Source organism: Lepidochelys kempii, chromosome 9, assembly GCF_965140285.1.
Source record: "Lepidochelys kempii isolate rLepKem1 chromosome 9, rLepKem1.hap1, whole genome shotgun sequence".
NCBI classification, from domain to species: domain Eukaryota; kingdom Metazoa; phylum Chordata; order Testudines; family Cheloniidae; genus Lepidochelys; species Lepidochelys kempii.
In genome coordinates, this window is record NC_136388.1 from 7,731,982 (window position 1) to 7,750,032 (window position 18,051).

Consider the following 18,051-nt stretch of genomic DNA (forward strand, 5'->3'; position numbering starts at 1 on the left):
TGCTTATTAGTTATTTGTTTTACCATATGGTCTAGGAGCCCCCGTCATGGATCAGGATCCCATTGTGTTAGATGCTGTACAAGCAAAGATCAAAAAGGTAGTCCCTGCTGCAAAGAGCTTACAATCTAAATATACAAGAAACAACAGATGAATATAGAAGACAAGGGAATACAAGGAAACAATGAGACACAACAGGTAGTGGTCTCAGCACACCAGCAGCTTGTCAGGTTTTTGTCAGTAAAGAAAAGTAATTAGATAGCTTTGCTCCTTCCAAGCATGGGGGCAAGCACAGGAGAAAGCATAAAGGTGCTAGTTTGAAAATTTAACAAATGGGCTATGGAGATTGGCATCAACTTTTCAATACTGAATGAGAGATTATTGTGGGGGGATAGGGTGGTGATAGGGCATGAAGGCCTTCGAAACTGAAGACAAGTAACTTATGTTTGATGAGACAGAGAAGGGGAAGCTAGTGGAGGGATTCAAAGAGAAGGGTGACATCGTCAAAGTGACAAACAAGAAGAATAATCTTTGCAGCAGTGTTCTGAATGGATACGGGAGGGGCAAGATAGCATTTGTCAAGGCCATAGAAAAGGATGTTGCTGTAATCAAGATGTGAGCTGATGAAAGCCTGCATGAGAGTTCAGCTGTGTGGATGGACAGGAAAGGCCGTATGTTTGAGATGTTGTACAGAAAGATTGGGCAAGATTTAGACATAGCCTTGACGTGAAGACCTACAGAGAGGCCTAACCTGAAGATGATACCCAAGTTATGGTCCCGAGTGACAGGCAGGATGGTGGTGATGTCCACACTGACTGAGAAAGGATGGGATTGGGGGGGAAGACTAAGAGCTCTGTTTTAGCCATGTTGAGTTTGAACTGATGGCTAGACATCCACAAGGAGACTTCAGAGAGATAGGCCAAGATCTTAGTCTGGACAGAAGGGCAGGGATCTGGAGTAGAGAGGTATACCTGTGAGTCTTTAGCATAGAGATGGAGTTGAATTTGTGTTTGCAAATCAGATTATCTAGGGATAAAGTGTAGAGGAAGAAAAAAGGGGAAATTAAACAATACTTTGTTTTTTTAGAAGGCCATCAAGTTATCACATTGACCACTAGTGACAGATTCCTAAAGGGAAGAATCACAGGTGTCAAACTTAGTCAGACTTGCTGGGTAAACACATTTGATACACAGAGTACTAAAGGCTCTCAATCAAAGTGGCCAAAGATACAGTTAGCCCAGCAACCATAGCACACTACTTTTGTCATTTTTGTATTTCAGAACCATACAAAGAACTAGAAACAGTAACTGAACACTAAGTCATCCCGTTGTTAATGGAAAGTCAAATATTGCTAAACCATTAAGCTATCCCATCTCAAAACTCACCTGAGGTCTCAGCCAGGAAATCTCCCCTCTGAATTGTGAGAGTGGGGTGGAACAGTTAAAAAAGAGGGAGGTGTCGCTTGCTGGAAATGTGGGGTCTTTGTAAAGATTTTCTTTTGTAGCTGACTGCACTCTGTCTCCCAGCATTTTCAACACAACTGAAGCTCTGTCGGCCACTCCAAGACTTTACGTCTCTAACTGAGATCTATAATATAAATTAAAATGAACCAGGAATCATAACTTTGGGAGTGGGTGAGTGAGGCTGATAAACTCATAAGCGAAAAGTCACTAACCGTTTCCACTTAATCGCTTGAACCATATTAGCTGAAATTGTATTCAAAATCAGTTGTTGGCTCTGAAGAATCCAATACTGCAAAAAAAGAACACATCAAACTGTCTGAGTAGTTATTACTCCTGAGGGCATTCTGCCCCAAAAAATTAAAAATTCTGTGCACAATATTTTAAAATTCTGCAAAATGTATTTGTCAATAAATAAATGCAGAAGCTCCAGCATGGCAGTGAGGAGCACAGGCCAGTGGCTGTATAAAGGTGGGAGATCACCCTACAACCTCCCCACCCTCGGGACATGGACTCAGTGGTGAGGCTGCACCTGACCCTGACAGAGCACAAGGCCTGGGCCTACCCCAGAAACACCCTGGGGCCCTTCCCCTCTGTGCCAGGTGCCCAGGTGTGGGGCAGGCAGGCCCAACAAGGCAGGATCCAAGTGTGGAGAGGCTCAGTGGATGATCTAGGTGTGGGGGGATCTGGATGCACAGAGGCTCATGGGGTGGGGTATAGGGGCAATGGGACTCTGCAAGGGCTTCCAGGTGAAAGTGGTTGGGCCTTAGTGGAGGGGTCTGGATATGGGGGTCTCAGCAGGGGGATCTGAGTGCTGGGGGAGCGGGGCTTGGTCTGGGTGCAGCTAGTTGGGAGTCAGTGGCGTGGGGGCTCATCAAGGTGGGGGTTTGAGTGCAGGGAGCTCAGTGGGGTTGGTCTGGGTGGAGTGGTGGGGGTCCAGAGGCAGCGGATCCGAGTGCAGGGGGATCCGAGTGCAGGGGTTGAGGTTCAGTGGGGTGTGGTTCAGGTATGGAGGTTCTGTGTGTACGGGGTGAGGCTTGGCAGGGGTGTCTGAGTATGGGAGGTTCCGGGTATGGGTGTCTGGGGTTGGGAGGCTGGGGGAGCAGCTCCCCATACAGTGACCTCTCCTCCAGCAGCTGAGGAACGATGGAGGCTGGAAGCAGGGGAGGATGCTGAGCTTTCTGGGGGTGGGTCTGACACAGCCCCAGCCACTCCTTGCAGGGGAAGAGGAAATTCCACCCTCTCCTGCCTCCAGCACAGCTGGGACTAGCAGCTGATCCCAACTCAGGGTAGGAGCCACTGGTTGGGGTGTCCCCAGCCCTGCGGTGATTTACCTCTCCACTGGCTGCCCCGGGTGCCTGAAACCATGTACCTGTGCAGCTGGGGAGTGGTGTGCTCTTGGAGCTTCCCTTTGCTTCCCTATCAGAAAGTTATTTTTCTGCAAGGAAGCAAAGAAATCTGGGGGGAGACTACATTAATTCTGCGCACGCACAGTGGCGCAAAATTCCCCCAGGAGTAAGTTATCCCAGTGCAGCCTGACACCTTCTTCTAAGTAATCTCACCATTAAATGACAGGCCAGACAGAGAGAAGTATGAAATCGAAGTAAACCTCAATGTGAGTAGACACCTGCTACTGCTCAGGATATGATCTCACAAAGTATTTGGAGCAATACCCACTCTCCTCTCAGTCATGTCCTGTTAATCCTCCTCTCTACACATCCCTGGCCAGACGCCTCCCCAGAGTTTTTCTCCTAAAACTTCCAAGACCCTTCCCCAACAAACATGCCAACCCAGCCCCAACCTTCACAATCCCCCCTCAGACCAGTCCATCCACACACATTCCCCAGAGACCTGCCGGCCTAGTTTTTTCTTACTCAGTGTCCCTCACAACTGCCCTCCCAGACCCCTGCCCTCCCAGATCCTTTCCCCCCTCCCTCTCAGAACCCTCCCTCTGTCCCTCCCACCCAGATTCTTCACCCCCCCAGTACTTGCCTAGACCCCTCCCCAAATCCCTCCCTCTTCCACACAGCCACTCCCCCCGCACATCCGCTCCCGGACACCTGCCCCCGCGACCCCTCCCCCCCCACATCCGCTCCCGGACACCTGCCCCCGCGACCCCTCCCCCCCCACATCCGCTCCCGGACACCTGCCCCCGCGACCCCTCCCCCCGCCCACAGCCGCTCCCGGACACCTGCCCCCGCGACCCCCACAGCCGCTCCCAGGCACCTGCCCCCCTGACCCCCCCACACTCCCGGACACCTGCCCCCACGACCCCACAGCCGCTCCCAGACACCTGCCCCTGGGACCCCTCCCCCCCACCCGCTCCCAGACACCTGCCCCCGCGACCCCTCCCCCCCCCAACAGTCGCCCCCGGGACCCGCTCCCGGACACCTGCCCCCGGGACCCCTCCCGCTCCCGGACACCTGCCCCCGGGACCCCCCCCCCACAGCCGCTCCCGGACACCTGCCCCCGCGACCCTCCCACACTCCCGGGCCCCCGCCCCCGCGACCCCTTCCCCCGCAAACCATTCACATCCCCTCCCTTCAGGATTCCCGCCCCGGGCTCTCAGCTGCCATCCCGGGACCCACCCGCTGCCGACCCGTTACCTGGGCTCCATTCCGCCCGCTCTCCCCGGGCCGGAGACAGCCGACTGGACCACCAGCCAACCAGGAGCCAGGATCGGAGCACGTGACAGCGTACGACCAATTATAACCCTCGAGGCGGGCGACTCCTGATCCTAGCACCCCAAGAGGGAGCCGGCTGACTACCGATCCCAGCATGCGCTGCGGGGCAGAAAGACTACAGCCCCCAGCATGCATTGCCAGGGGGCTCGCTCGCGCCACCCCCTTCCGTCACGTGGGGTACGGGGGGGGGGAGGGTTGGGAGGCTGAGGTCCAGGCCCTCTGCAGCTGCCTCTTGTGAAACGTGTCCAGCTCCACCTGCAGGGAGCCCTTGTGCGGGGGAAGAGGGAGTGGGGGAGGGGGGGGGGTCCTACAGCCTGGGCCTTGGGGAGTTTGGGGGAGAGTCAGCCCAGGGGCCTGTCACCTTTGGACCCTGCGGGACAGATTCCAGATGGGCCGAGCAATACAGGCAGCCGACCTCTCCGTGCAGGGGGCGCCCGAGGACCGGCTTGTCGATGCAGCCTCCATGGGTCCAGGGCGGGCGCTGCTGGGGAGCGCCAACTAGACAGCCTTCACCGTGGCCTTCAGGGAGGGTGGCCAGCCGGCAAATGTGAAAAACCAGGGTAGGGTAGGGGGCAATCAGTGCCACCATGAGAAAAATCCCCACCTAGCGGGACTGTCCCTATAAAACCAGGACAGCGGGTCACCCTACCTTCGGGCCCTTCGTTCGGCTGATGAAGCTGCTGTCGAGAGGCTCGGCCGGCACCGCAAACGCTCGAAGAAGGCGATGGCCCCATTGCTCAAAGGGGAGCCTCCGTGCGAGCCCAGAACACCAACCAGTGCAGGGACCAGCTACGCTGAGTGCGACAACCCCTCCCCCCCATAAATTAAAAACACTTTTAAATATATTTAACACCATTATAAGTGGAAACATCGGTACTGCTCGTTTTAGTCCTGAAACATGAGCCTGCGTCAATTGACCCAGGCTCTGACTTGCTGCTGCCAGGTTGGTTTTTGTTTGGGTTTGGGTTGTTGGGGGGGTTTTTCAGTATCGACAGACACTAAGTCGCTCTAGAAAAGGGGACTTTACGTGATTTTGAAAATTTTACTCCTAGCCCATAAATCCACAGTAGGCACATAAATGAGACACCTGATTGTTGAAGCAACAGAGTGTCAGTAGCTTCGGTGACTTCATACAGGCACTCAACACCTTTGAAAATCAGACCATTTATGTAGGTGTCTGAATATTGGTTAGTGGCCTTGGTTCAAGAATCCCATCTTGAAAAACGGTGGTGATGTTTACAGGTGGAAGGAAATAACTACAATAAATGACAAATTATGTCAGCACCTATAGATAAAAGTGCATTGATAGTCATAGAATATAACAGTACAGCCATGGGTAGAAGTGCATTCTGCATTAGACCGGTGTCCCCCAAGGCATTTCAACACCTCACAGTCACTGGTATCAAAAGCAGCTGCTAGCTCTAAAAGAATTAACATTGGACAGCCTATTATCCTCCCTCAAACAACATTCCCAGCACACTATACACTGGTCTGAAACCAAACTAACTGGGGTTAAAGACCTCAGGACAAAAGTACTGCTCGCAACATCTCCCCACATCCTTCTCTGTCATCTTTCCCAAACATGGGAGGATACTGTGATAACTGGTTAGAGAGGGACAAGAAAGTTCCTTGGCAAAATCTAACAGTTATTTCTGTAAGCGCTTGGCGGGGAGAGGGCTCTAGCAGGTGCAGGAATAGGTGGCGGGAGAAAAACATTGATTAAACAAACAAATAAACCAATTCTCCAGGAAGCTCCTGAGCCCTGCCACGTATAAGCCCACGACACAACATGGGGAAGAAATACTGGGAAAGAACTTTCAAGTGTCACTTTAACATTCTTACATTATTTTGGTGCAAAGAAAGAAATAACCCTTTTCACCAGTAAGACTTTTTAAGTTGGGGGTCCCAGGCTGACCAACTCTTCTGAATGGGAGATAAGACTATCTTTGACAGCTTGGAATCCATTCAGTATCACCATGGGGGTCTGTCCCAGCCACAAAGTGTAGATGTTTCCATAAATCTTTGCCAGCTGGAGAGAGAAAATTGGCAAGAGAATTAGGTGTTCACATCTGTATAAAACAGAAAACCTATCTTAACCTAATTGGACGGCAGGAGAATCCCCCCTTTGGGGAGGCTAGTCCCTGGCTCCACCCCTTCTGCCACACCCTCCCCACAGCCAGAGTCCCAAGACACCCTGCCCCCACAACCAGAGCCACAAGTTCTCCCTCTCCCCGCCACAGGAGCCCTGGGCTGGCTGAAAGCCTGAGCGCTCCCCGCCCTTGGCTGGAAGAGCCCCGAGCTGGCCACAGCCCAGTGCATGCCACTCGGTTGGAGAAGCCACAGGCTGACCGCAGCCCAGAGTGTCTCCCACCCTCGTGCTGTGCTTCCCCTCCCCGGCCCAAAACTTCTGTTACTTAAAAAGAAAAGGAGGACTTGTGGCACCTTCGAGACTAACAAACTTAGATCTGAGTATAAGCTTTCGTGAGCTACGTACTCCTTTTCTTTTTGCGGACACAGACTAACATGGCTGCTACTCTGAATTCTGTTACTTAGTAGACGCTTTTGATAAGCCCCATACAGGTTTTTGGAAATACAAGAAGTGGGTTTCTCTAAGACCCAACAACTAAGCAAGTCAGGAGACTAGGTGAGGCTGGTCATTAAATCCTATTAATTGACTGGAAAAAGAGCTCTGTTAAATGATTATATACAAATAAATACCTCAATAAGAGTCTCATGCTGAAATCTGAAGCCCAGCTGCCACGTGTTCCCTACGATGAGGGCTGGGGGTCGGACCAGGGGCAAGCCGTCTAAGCTGCCCAACGCAGCTTCAGATACGGCACAAGCAGGAAACACGCAGCCAGAGCTATGAAACTTATCCACATCATCTCCTTGCCTTTTTGTCCTTCTCTTTATTCGGGTCTCTCTGAAAATCTACTGCACTTGTGGAGTCTGAAATATCTGTGTCATGAACTCTTCTGCATCCTCATTCTTCTCAAAGGCTCCTTGGTCCTATCTGGGTCTCTCTTATTTATTTCCCCTTTCCACTCCTTCATGTTCCCTCCTATTAATCCTCTTGCATTCTTTATGATGACATGACTGACAGGCTCCTAAATTAATATTCGCTCTTCATTCAAATCCTTTTTTAGGCTCACCTCTTATGCATTACTGGCAAGCAGTGAGGCAATAGTCAGTATTAATAATTACAAAAAGAACAAAAACACACAGCTCAACCATACCATCCAGACACACACAGTCCTAAACTGAATATCTAGGTGATCTTCTTGTTCTAATTTCATCCTTCCTTGCCCTTTTCCCTCCCTGCTTTTTGCTACCTTCACTTGGCATGCCACAATTATTAGATTTCAGGGACAGGGACAGAGTAGTAATTTTGGTGCTTCAGTCTTTGGGTGGCCCAACCTGAGACACTTCAAAGGAGCACAGGTTTCAAAAAGTGCTGAGCTATGTGCCACTTTCATGTTTTTTTCCTGTGCCAGAGAGGCACATTGGGGTTAGATTATAATGCAGGATCTATTTTACTTACCCATTTAAAAAAAATGCAGGACAATGACTAGCAAAACTGTATGACTTTCATGTGTGAAAGTCTGAGCAATTTAAAGCAACATTCTACTTTACTTTTATTTTGGTGTTCTGTAATGTAATTTAAATGAAAATCCAGGATTATAACTGAAATGCAAAGTATTTTGGTTACAAGTATTTGTAACTTAACTTTCATGTGTTTAGGAAATACTGATCAGTTATTGTGATTTTTTTTTCTGTATGGCAGTTTAAATAAATTACCAAAGTAAGTGAAACTGGTGTGATTATATTGCATTATTTTGACAAATAAAATATGCAGAATTTTGCAGAATTTTTAATTTTTTGGCATAGAATTCCCCCAGGAGTAGCAGATGATGTGTGGTTAGATGCAGTAATTCGTGCTCTACCAGCTTTCTGTATGAATTTCAAAATTGGATTTAGTCTAGAAAACAGACCCCACTGTATCTTTTCCTATCTTACACGCCGAGTGACTCAGCAAGACTTCTCCCTTCTCATTCTCCCCTTCTTTGTGTTTTAAGTACAATCCTGTTTGTTCAGGTTTACACCTTTAGGGTGAAAGCAGTTACTCCTGTTGTCCCACATGGACTTGCTGTCTCCAAAAAGATTGAAAGGTAACGAAAGGTGGATTTTTTCAAAGTATTAGTAGTCTACATTCGCCTGCAAAAACACAGCAGACCTGTCAAATTATTTTGGATACCAATGTTTGATTCATACAGGTTTAGCCTGATCATAGAATATCAGGGTTCGAAGGGACCTCAGGAGGTCATCTAGTCCAACCCCCTGCTCAAAGCAGGACCAATCCCCAATTTTTGCCCCAGATCTCAAATGGCCTCCTCAAGGATTGAACTCACAACCCTGGGTTTAGCAGGTCAATGCTCAAACCACTGAGCTATCCCTCCCAGTTTGATAAATATGGAGCCAGTCAATAAACTCAATTTAATAAACTCACCAGAAACAAAACACCCGGGATGGTGTAAAGAGGCTCATTCTGGGCGCCTCTAGTGTGCTCTTCACTTTATTGATACTGAAAACCAGCACTCGTATATTGTTTTACTTTAAAATGCTTTACAGACATTAACTTAGCCAAGTAACTGACTTTCTTTTTGAGTTGGAGGTCAGACTAACGATCTAAAGGTCCCTTCTGCCTTAAAATCCATGAACCCAATGGAAATGATGCTAGTGGTATGTTACGGTAACTTTATCAGTTAATGCATGTCTCATCTAATTTATTTTCCTTCTCCATCTTGTTTCCACTGGCCTCTCTTGCAGTGGCGACACGGGGACGATGGGATATCGGAACATTAGAAGGCGTAGGTGGGGGAGTGGGAGAAGATCCCAAATGCAAGAGACGCTGGAGAAGATGAAAAGAATTTTATTGCAATAACAGTTAAACAGCCAGAGTCATTTCTCCTTGTGTACACAGGGCTCTTTGGTACTGAATTCGATCAACCCCTGAATTCCCCTAGAACACCTTTGCATTGGGCATCTCTAACTTTCCAACAGTTTCCCCACTGTCACACTGAGGAGGCCAGCCATCTACCCACACTCCTCGCTTAGTTTTTCCCTGGGTCAGTTTCCTGCCCTCACCCATTCTCATACTTCTCAGAGTGGTGTTGCTGGTCTTCTCCCAGAAGACTAGTTCAGAACTACACCTCTCATTTTAACTGTCCCCTTACAAAACACTCAATTTAACAACTGAAACATGCTTCTGGGTAGGAATATCACTCTACAGAAATACCAACTATGCCAAGATAGCCCCGTGTTCCATAGTCCTACATCTACACTAGGAAACTTACCATTGCAGGTAACATGTGCCGTGAACCAGTGTTGGGAACAATTTAACTGCAAATGTGGACAGGACCAAAGTATGTTCAACACCATCTCGGAAATGTTAGTGGAGCTGTGAGCGCCTTGTCAATACTAAAAGCATTAGTGCCTGCATCCAATCAACTGCCAGCAACTGGGCAGCTCTCCTGTTGGCAGCAATGGTGTAAACACTAGTATAGACAGGGCTCAGGCCCTTCTCATACCTTCCCTCCCAACCTATTTCACCTGCTTCTGCCTGCTCCCTTCAATCCCCTCCAAAATGCCTCCCATCCTCAACAACCAAAAATGCCCACGCTGAAGTCATTAGCAACCTCTTCCTGGCCAAATCTCAGGGACTCTTCTCAATGCACCATCTCTTCCCTTTCTCCTCTTTATCACTGTTGACCTGCCCCTTCTCCCTCACACCTTTCCCCTCTCTCTGCTTCTGACACTATCTAGATCCCTTCCTTTCCCACCAACCACTCCTTCAGTGTCTCCCCTTCAGTGACTTCTGTTCGTCCTCTCTTCTGGCATTCATCAGGATCCAGCCTCTGACCCCTCCTTTTTCCTCCTGCTAAACTAATTTCCCAAGCAATTTCATGATACATGGACGACTCTCAAATCTAACTCTACCCCAGGCCTGTCACCTCAGCTGTAACTTCCTCCTCTCTGGAGAACCGCTATTGCCTCGTTCTGTGACCCATCTGTGCAGTTTCAGAGTCGGTCCCTCTGTGACACACCACGCCCCATATTCACCATGGTGATATAATTGTGATATGTTTTGAACAAACTCTGCCTTGTGCGGTATCATTTTAGAAGTCTTAATCAGCTGACCATTAATATCCTGTTGTCTGTGCTCTCATTGTGTACAAAGTTTTGCTGTGTTTGTGCCACTGAAACACGTTATGAGATTGGGAACACCCACAAGCAGCCTTTCAGGTTGACAATAAAAAGGCCAAACAATGTTGATGGCTCATTGAGGCGAATACAAACACTCACAAGGGTCAGCCCAGGAACTGTGAAGAATGGAAACCTCTCAGAGATCACGCATACCCAAGGGAAACTGTTTGACTCATGTCACAGCAAAAGATATTTCCAGTAAGTTGGAAGAAGATATAAAAGGGGGAAGTGACCTCATGACTTGGCCTCACTTCCCCTACAACAGAGCACTTGGAAACACCTTAGGAACAAAAGTCTGAACTGGGGAATTGGGGCCCCAGGTGAGAAAGAAGGAAGCCTGCCTGTGTATGAAAGCTTGGTGGACTGTTTATACTATCTAACAGGGTGAGACACTGCTAGATTCAAATCCTATCTGATTTAGAGAACTTAGATTGCAATTTTGTTTTATTTCTTAGGGTAATCTACTTTGCTCTGTACGCGATTACTTATAAATCACTTAAAAACTCTCTTTCTGTAATTAATAAATCTATTTTATATTTACCTAAGAATAGTGTGGGTTAAGTGAAGTGCTTGGAGAAAAATCTCAGCTCAGTCAAAGGCTTTTGCATATTCCTCCCCAGATTCAGGGAGAGGTGGACTGGGTAATAAATTTATACTGGGCAAGCTTTTGACCAAGGCAAGACGGTAGAGCTCTGAGGTCCTAGGCTGTGGAGCTGGGGAGAAGCCTTTGTGAAACTGCAGCTGGGTGTATCCCTGCCTGCGTAAAGGTTTGTGCGAGTGCAGGACTGGGAGCAGTCTGCAGCTTGTCACAGCAGCACAGTGTGAGAGGGAGCCCAGGCTGGTGAGACAGAGGGCTCAGTGGTACCCCAGTTCCTGTCTGTACCCGGGGGGGGGGGGTAGGGGGGACCTGTCACACCCTCCTCTTCACATCAGTCAGGAAAGCTGGCAAACAATAAGAAAGAAGCATACTCACATCCCTCAGCAGGAACAATGCAACCCTCATTCTGCTTCCAGCCAGGCTAATTCCAGTTTCCCATGGAAGCAGGAAAATGGAGGCCCCTCCATCATCAGCTCCTGGCGTCCTTCCTGCTCCACCTGATTGTGCCTGGTTAATGGAATCTCTTTTCAAGCCAATGCCTTGCTGTAGGTCTAACTGCACTTTCATTGTCTGTCCCCCAAAGGGTTGCGGGGAGAATGAGTTTATGTTCACAAAGTGCTTTGAAGGTGTAGAGCCAAGTATTACCATTCTCAGGAACAAGCAATGGGAAAGCAGAAGAAAAGGGCACCCCGCGTGCAATGGAGGTGGGGGCCAGGCTGCACACTGCAGGCCTACTACTCTATGCGAGTGCCCTTCACTACTCCATTTCAACACAGTAAACTTCAGCCATTTCCTATCAGGACCAGGAACTCACTAAAATATACAGGACTGGGATCGTCAGCCAGCATAAACCAGCATAAATGGAAATTCTAAGTTCCACCCTGTGATCAGCTTGGTGGACCAGTTACTGCCAGTCATCTTGAAGCATGTGTCTATGTACTCCAGTATAATCTAGGCAAACATCCCAGACTTTCACTTGACTGGATGCATTCCAGTAGCAACTGCTCCCTTTTTAACCAAGTAATATGTGCACTTGAAAAGACAAGGGCCTCCCCTTCTGGCCAGTACATGAACTGTAGGGACTGGGTAGGCAAGAATGCTCCATTGCAATATATTGATTGGCTCCAGCAGAGGAAGGACAGCACAGTTCCAAAGTGAGTTTCTTTTCCCCTGCAGGAAGCAAGAGCCTTCAGGCCAACAAATAATCCAGAAAATGTAATCTTGAATACAGAGGCCCCAAGAGGTCCTGTCTCAAGAGTGAACGTGCTTGCATGAGCAGGTTTGGGGGCTTTTTTCTATTTCTGAAGCAGATATGAAGTAAAGTGGTAACTGAGAAGAAGTAGGAAAGATCCCGGGCAGCAGCAGTTGACTTGGAAAAGATACTTGAGTACGAGAAATAAATATTTGAGGTTAAGGACTGTGACAGAGTGTTAGGCAAGAACGGCTGAACCAGCACCCTGGTCCTGGCATGTCCAATCAAACAATGCAGAATGGAGCTGGTTAAAACAGCACTAGGCTGAATTTGTGGATGGAGGAGAGCTGGAATTAAGCAATTAGGCTGAGGCTAGAAATAGGCACAAGAAGGAAGTGTGGCGAGGGACAGGCAGCAGGGAGAGGAGAGAGATTGCCCTTCCCTGTTTGTTGCAGGAGCTGCAGGCTCCCTAAGACTGTTGGAGCAGAGCTGTATATAGCATGAAGGAGGTGGATATCCACATTGCAAATAAGCTACACAAGGTGTTTGACCAATACAAGAGTCTCTGAGCGGTTCATCGACCAGCGCACAGGGTGGGATGAGAGACGCCCTCAAATCTGACCACTGATTTGGCTAACTGCAACCAGTGAATTGCAGGTACCCTTTGGATTAATGAGCTTGTGTTGCCAGATGTCTCTGTCCTTAGTCACACAAAGTCCTTCAAAGTCCTAGTAAAGACACTTAACATATGCTAATAAATCTGGAAACATATGCTAATAAATCTTGAAAATGATTCAGTTCTAAAATCTGGCTCATCCTTCAGTTGCAATGAGACTGTAAGGTTCTAGAGAGGATCACCCCCAGCTGGTATTTCAGGCTCAGCTTGGGAAGTTGGAAGTGGAATCTCCAAATCAGTGAGGCAAAGACGACAAGGTTCATGCTGGCCCCAGGCTCCCCTGAAAAACACATCATCTGAGAAAAAACACAAAGCTGAACGATTCGTGCATCTGTAAAGAAATAACTGCGTGCACTCTCCACGCACAGGGTTTATTTAATAAAGCTATCAATGTTCACGCCTGCTGCCTTCAGACTCCCCAGTCTACTTGGAGACGGTTGTAACTCAGTGCAGTGCAGCTGGGGAAAGCTTTCCCTACAGCTGTTTCTACCTTAATTTTCCTCTGATGCTATGCTACACCACCACTCACTCCTTGGGAGGTACAACCATTACAGACTTCACCAACAGCACATTTCAGATTTTTTTCTAGCTGCTCTCACACTGTCTTGAAACAAGAATGAAGATTTTTAAAAAGCCAAAAACTCTACCCACTACTTACTTTAGGAATCAGGTAACCATGAAACTGGACATCCCCATGGACCCCTGTTGGTGTGATGTTGGCAGGGAGAATTATAGGTTAAAACAACCAGGGAAATCCCATGCTAACTGCCACTTTTGCACTAACCTAACTGCCAAACGTTAAATGGCCCAGCCTTCAGCTCTGATGAGAAATACATTTTAAATTCAAGGGGGTAGCTGTGTTAGTCTGAATCTGTAAAAGCGGCAAAGAGTCCTGTGACACCTTATAGACTAACAGACGTAGTGGAGCATAAGCTTTCGTGGGTGAAAGCCCAGTACCTTGCCTCTGGCAGTTTCTAATATCCGATGTTTCATAATTGCTTGGGATGGTTCTAGACTATTCTCAGTGGTAGAAGAGGACAGGACAAGGAGTAATGGTCTCAAGTTGCAGTGGGGGAGGTTTAGGTTGGATATTAGGAAACACTATTTCACCAGGAGGGTGGTGAAGCACTGGGATGGGTTACCTAGGGAGGTGGTGGAATCTCCCTCCGCAGAGGTTTTTAAGGTCAGGCTTGACAAAGCCCTGGCTGGGATGATTTAGTTGGGGATTGGTCCTGCTTTGAGCAGGGGGTTGGACTAGATGACCTCCTGAGGTCCCTTCCGACCCTGATATTCTATGATAAGGCAGCACAAAAAATTCCCGATAGAGTTGGAAGAATATCTTTCAAGATAATCAGCTGACCCCATGGAGCATGAAACCCAATGGTCACCATTTAACTGGCAAAATATTATTGGGCTCAAATTATCCCTCTTCATTTTAAACCTTCCCACAGCACTCTCAATCTTGCCCTTAATTTTCTCCCCAGAAACGTTACAGCTGGCAGATCCAGCACAGCCAGCCCTGTCAATGTCACCGGCTGTTACAATCCTGGCAGTCTCTAGGGTGAAAGCTCTCCCATTTACCAGAGTGAGATGAGCTTTTTCATTCAGCAGTCCATGACATTGAGCGGCTCCTCTGGGTCATCGCTCTCCAAGTGGCAGCTGATCTGTTCCCTCACAAACTGCTCCATCGCCTCCCAGTTACAGGAAATCCTCTCATGTCGCCCTGGGCTGATTTCCATGAGGAATGTGAAGGCATTGTACAGCTTCAAAAAATCCAAAGAAGTTTAAAAGCTATTATTGGCAGAATTACAGTGGTATCTTATTGCAATAGGAACTGGCACCAAGTAGGCAGCTGCATAACAGACTTTTACTGGGTAAAAGCGTAACCTAACATTGCCGTCCCCAAAAAGGTTTATTTGGTATGACATTCCCTCACTACTCACACTAATTCCTGAATGGCAAATTGATACTCACAGGCTTCTACCAGCTGGGCTATCTCCCATAGCACTCCAGTGCAGGGTTAGAGTATTCCACACCACGGCCATGCTGTGCACCACTTTGGAAGCTCTGCTTTCAGATAATTGAAAAGCTGATGAATAACCCTCCAGGGCCTGAATGCAAGATCACCTCAATCACAAATGGTACCAAGGCTAACCCCCAATACTTCAGAAAAGAGTCTGAGTGTCTCATGATGGAAGCGCAGACCAACCGAACATGAGTCTCACTAGTTCAAGCAGTGACATAAGACAAAGCAAGAAGATGCTGGAGCTCAGATGTGGAGTGCACCTAATATTGTCAAATGTACATTCACATGCAATGTAATGAACAAGTTATAACAAAAGAATACCACTATGTACATCATGTAGGATGCAGCTGTAATGAACTTTAAACTGAAGGGTAGTTCAGTCGTATTATTTGAAAGCACCAGGACCTCAACAAGGAAGCTGTTCTTCAAAGACAAAGGCTTGAATTAAAATGTAAACTCCTCTTTGGCAAACCTTGGGATTCTACCACAGCAGCTGCTCGACACACCTTGATGCAAACACTAAAATCACAATTCATGAAAACCTTGTGTGACCAGGGGAATCACGTACCACAAACAGGAAAGAAAGCTGGGTTGTTAAGGAAATTGTCTGGATATTTGAAACTGTAGAACAACAAGGGAGACTTTACCCTTGAGGAGAATAAACCTAGTACAGAATCCTGTACCCAGAGCCTTCCACCACTTCTATAGACTCTTCCAGCAGGGCTAGAAACCATTGGTCAAAGCAATTTCCAAAGACAATGGCACAGATCACATTTGAGGTACCTTTATTTATCATTAAATGGAGATCGACAAGCTGTGGTGACAAAAAAAATAAAAAAGCATGGATCTCCTTATTTATAATGATCAATACATTTCTTTCCCCATCAACTGTAAAGAATCACAAAAGCAAGAAATCCAGAAATAAAGGTGCCAACCCATCCATACCTCACCTTTATTAAACCATATAAACTATGAACCCCTGCAGAGTGACCCTTACCGTGGGACCTTCCCGGTGCTTGTAGATTACACTCATACCCTTTAACCTTATTCTGATTCAGTGTTTAACAAAATGCCAAGGCAACATTATTGGGTGATCAGAAGTCGGTAACTTCAGAGCCAAGGTCTCACCAGGTGAGATGGCCCTTTAAGGGAGTTCAATCTTAACTCCCATCTCTGACTAATTCGCTCCCCCCCTCGTGATGGGTCTGTGGCCAGAGATAGGTGATAGCCATCAGATCACCAGGGCCTCAGATCCAAGCCCAACAAGAAGCTTGGTTAGGAAGAGAGAGACCTGCTGGGAGCTGGCAGTGTCCTGCAGGAGACTCGAGATTGGAAGAATGAAGCAGTAACTGCAGGCACCCTATCAGGTGTATCAGCCTTTACTCTAGCAAGTTGGAAAGTGTATTCAGGTGCCCAGTTACTGTGCTGACAACTCAAACAACAGGACGTGTTTAATCTGAGTAAGAACAATAAAACAGCTTTTGGAGATGGTTCAGAATATACAATCAACTAGCACTCTTGAGACTGCTACTGGAATATGCATCTAGTTCTGGTGCCCACACTTCTAAAAGGATGTTGAAAAACTGGGGAAGGGTCCACAAAAGAACTACAAGAATGTTTTGCGATCTGGAAAACATGCCCTACAGTGAGCAACTTAAGATGCTCAATCTATTTAGTTTATTCATGAGAAGGTTAAGAGGTGACTTGATCACAATCTACAAATACCTGCATGGGGAAGAGATTTCTGGCAGTAGATGGCTCTTTCATTTGGCAGAAAAAGGCAGAGTGTGAATCAAGGGGCTGGAAGCTAAAGCTAGACAAATTCAGTCTAGAAATCAGGCACAATTTCTTTTTTTAGCAATGAAGGTAATTAACAGTTGGAACAACTTATCTAGGAACAAAATGGATTCTCCTGATTTAAAGACTTTAGAAAGACATTCACTCCATCATTTAAAAGATGCACTATAGTTCAAACAGAAGTTATGGGCTTAATGAACCTCACCCCGTGATTTCTTCTATGACCTGTGTTATGCAGGAAGTCAGACTAGATGATCATAATGGTTTCTTCTGGCCTTAAAATACATGGAGAGAGACATGTAAAACAAGTATCACTAGATTTATAAAGGATTTAAAATGTCAGAGCAGGAGGCGGCCTGAAGGATTTTCTTACTTTGTATCAGCAAAAGGAAAGCTGACCTGCCACAAACGTATTTTCATTTTTTCTGATCCCTTTGCAATAAACAGAAATGCACCCCGAGTTCATAGAGGGATCCTGAGCCCCTGGATAATGGAATATACAATATTTTTACCAAAAATTTCACCGTGAGCTTTCGAACAATTGAGACAGAGGACAATTCTCATGAAAATAATCTCTTCATAAGATTTCACAGAGATCAGGGTGGAAACACCAACCCAAATCTTGCATTCTTTATTCAGGAAAAAGATCTATTGGTTTTGAGGAGTGTATCCTTCCCATCTATGCACTTATATCGACTGGATTTTGTAGCCAATGGGTTAAACTACAGGTTTAAAGTTAGCTTTTACGTAGGATATAGGTATAAAGCAGTTATGCAAGGTCCATACCTCTAAGACATTAACTTTAGCATTTAGCATTTAGGTTTTAGCATAAGTAAGTTGACCAACAGTGACTCAAAGTCACAAGATGACATAGGATATAATTTTGCAATACGCAATTCTGCTGAAATTCCAAATAAAACGCTCACAGGTAACCACAAGAAGTCAGATGATGCAAGTTTGGGTATTTCAGGATAGGAACATCAGCAGATGTTGCTAATAGTAACTAACTGACGTATAGCTAATAAGTTTGAGCTAATAAATATACTAACCTATAGAACAAGGACACTGCAATATTATTAGTGTGAGAAAGTTAGTTATGGGCAAAGGAGGCCAAACATTTTTATGAATATTCAAGGCAGCCACCAGACCCTATAACAGGGCTAACCATGGCCTAGACCATCGAGACCTTAACCATTGGAATAGTTTGGCATGCCAGAGAGAGGAAAGGACCCTCACAGACCACCACTAGTCTCCCTACTCCTAGGTCTACACAAGGATTGTGTGAGCATGCCTAGGACATGACGCTGGACATAAAATTAATATTGCATTACTGTTACAATCTTGTTTGGATCAGATC

The 18,051-nt window shown here is 46.9% G+C and overlaps 1 protein-coding gene across 3 annotated transcripts in view; it reads right to left on the bottom strand.

The window, feature by feature from the left end:
* CAPN10 (calpain 10) overlaps positions 1-4,138 on the bottom strand; it is a 28,890-nt gene extending 24,752 nt beyond the window's left edge. For all 3 annotated transcript variants that reach the window (XM_073359162.1, XM_073359163.2, XM_073359164.1), the window contains exons 1-3: positions 4,064-4,138; positions 1,673-1,749; positions 1,383-1,584 (exon numbers count right to left, since the gene is read on the bottom strand). In XM_073359162.1, coding sequence (XP_073215263.1) covers positions 1,383-1,526 — 144 coding nt within the window. In that variant the 5' untranslated portion in view covers positions 1,527-1,584; positions 1,673-1,749; positions 4,064-4,138. The remainder of the gene's footprint in view (positions 1-1,382; positions 1,585-1,672; positions 1,750-4,063) is intronic.
* Positions 4,139-18,051: the final 13,913 nt, after the last annotated feature.